Source organism: Sphaeroforma arctica (assembly GCF_001186125.1).
Source record: "Sphaeroforma arctica JP610 unplaced genomic scaffold supercont1.350, whole genome shotgun sequence".
NCBI lineage: Eukaryota > Ichthyosporea > Ichthyophonida > Sphaeroforma > Sphaeroforma arctica.
In genome coordinates, this window is record NW_014040208.1 from 70,862 (window position 1) to 73,349 (window position 2,488).

The window sequence follows — 2,488 nt, forward strand, 5'->3', positions numbered from 1 at the left end:
TACATATTTATAAATGGACGTAGTGCAGTGATGGTAATTGAAACCACGAAAACGTTAAATTCTGTACATAGATACTACTCTGCGATGGTAGCACAGTTCGATTGGTTTTTTGTTATGCTGTAGCTAGCGACAAGCATTGCGAATGCTATGTCGTCGAAATGCGCGGCTACGGGTATACCATGTCATGGCCGAGCGGGCGCGTTTTAACTTTAGGCACTAATCCATATTGAAATGCACTCACTTCCAGAATCCAGGTACGTACTGAACTACGACATACTATAATCGGCAAGTACTATTTGCGGCGCCACGAGATGTGAACAGAATACTTTGAATAAATCCAAAAAGTCATACTTCGGGTAATTTCTATGTATGCTGCCTGCTCCGTATGCATTTGTAGAGTTTTAAATTTTTTTAACATTCAAGAGAAGCAATGTTGTTGCGCTTTTGGTCTACTTCGCCATCGATATACTGACCATACGGGTGAGGCTAGGATGTATCTCAACCGCCATACTACAACAATGAATCTACCATAAGTCGCTACCTCTGGTCTCTATTTCAGGACAAGTACCAGCCTTTGTTTCGTTTGAGGTTATAGGGAACATCTCACTTGGCCCCGCTTCTGGTCGACATCCGCCTACTTCATCAATCCCATGCAGTACTGAACACTGGGCCTATATCAGCCCTGTAGCATAATTTTTAAGTTGAAAAATAGCCCATACGCCCCGTATTTGGGTCAGAAGCAGCCCACATATGCGCCTGTACGCACCCGTTCCTACAATAATAATGCGGGGTAGCCTGCTACCTCGTGGCACAGTGGTCCGGGCTCACAAGCGCGAATATGGTGCTTTGCGTGAGGATGAGTACGTTGTCACTCCCATCCACACCGAAGGAGAAGATGACCGACCCCAAGGAGTTCTGCAGAAAAATCAAGCGTTGATCTGGGTACACTTTTATCTCGATTTGACTCTGGTGTGGTATTATACTTATGGTCGTCATACAACGAGAGATAGTAGTCTCAGAAGATAATAAAAGGGGCACCAACATGATCGAAGGGTATGATTGACCTCAAGAAAATATGCCATATATATACGCGAATATATAAAACAATATGTGAGGATAGCTGACAGAAAAACAATCCACCCCCAAAACACTCTGCCATATGTTTAAAAGAGCATGTAAAGCAATATGAGAGGGTAGCATACAGCTAAGATGTTATAAGAGACTAGCATGATAGAAGTTGTGAGATAGAATGATAGCTGATAGAAGGTGGAACTAAAAAAGTACAATTTCAGCGAGGGAAGAGTCGGCAAAACATTACGGTCGGCTTCTGTACTGTCGAATCTTGAGGAGCAAGACAACGTACAGTATTAATTAAAGCTGGTGACCGATACAGGGAAAATGGCAGAATCTGATCTTAGTAATACAGAACAGATATAGGGCATATCTCGCAGTATAGAGGCAATAGTACAAAACTTACATCAGCAAGCAAAACTAGCAGTATAGAGGCAACAGTACAATGCTTACCTCAGCCACCGTGCACGGCCGCGAATTTGTCGTCGGCCCGGTATCCGTGCACTGTACTGTTTTGACTGTGGAATTACTGAAGATACCGCTACCTGCGACATAAGGACGTACAAAATATTTAGGGGCGCGTAGGTATACTCTTCACAAACGGATGGAGAATGGGGAGGCAATGAGGTGACAAGCCTGCTAACGGGTTAACGGCCGATTTCATCTTCATAGTAAGCGAGTCTTGGTTATTCTGACGGAACACACTGATTTGCTTGAGAGACAAAAAAATAACTTTGGAAGCGTAGATAGTACATGAAACTGTTAACAGTCAGGTGATCGCATATTTGTGTTGCCAATAGCAAGCTCAATATTACACTAGTCTGTATTTGAAAGCCAAGGAACGAGAGAACCAAAATTGTTGCACCTCTAATCCGAATATTTGGGGCACTCTGTACAGCTAATGCAACTGAACTTACTGTAAGGTGTTTCTTTCGCCGCAAACATAATGCCATACAGATCTCCGAAGAAATAGTCCACTTGGTCATTGGGGAAGACAACCGCAGCCGTTGTATTAGGAACGAAGACCCCTCCTACACCAAACGAACCAAAAGATAAGGTATTAAAGCATATTGCATATAGATGGCCACAGGAACGAACAAAAATTTTCAACAATTTACTTCATTCCCGCGAGCAGATTCACAACATACATGAGTGGAAAGGCAAGGTACAGTCATATATATATAAATAAATAAATATATATATATATATATATATATATGTATATTTATATAAACATACATACATACATACATACATACATACATACATACATACATACACACACACACACTCTCTCTCTCTCTCTCTCTCTCTCTACACACACACACACACACACACACACACACACACACACACACACACACACACCACACACACAGACACAGACACAGACACAGACACAGACACAGACAGACAC

At 42.2% G+C, this 2,488-nt stretch overlaps 1 protein-coding gene across 1 annotated transcript in view; it reads right to left on the reverse strand.

Annotated features, from left to right (window-relative positions):
* Window positions 1–798: 798 nt before the first annotated feature.
* The window catches only part of SARC_05473 (hypothetical protein), a gene marked incomplete at both ends in the record, with an annotated part of 11,825 nt that continues 10,135 nt past the window's right edge, over window positions 799–2,488 (reverse strand). The window contains 3 exons of the mRNA XM_014300674.1: window positions 799–915; window positions 1,525–1,616; window positions 1,989–2,102. Of these exons, the coding sequence (XP_014156149.1) occupies window positions 799–915; window positions 1,525–1,616; window positions 1,989–2,102 (323 nt within the window). The remainder of the gene's footprint in view (window positions 916–1,524; window positions 1,617–1,988; window positions 2,103–2,488) is intronic.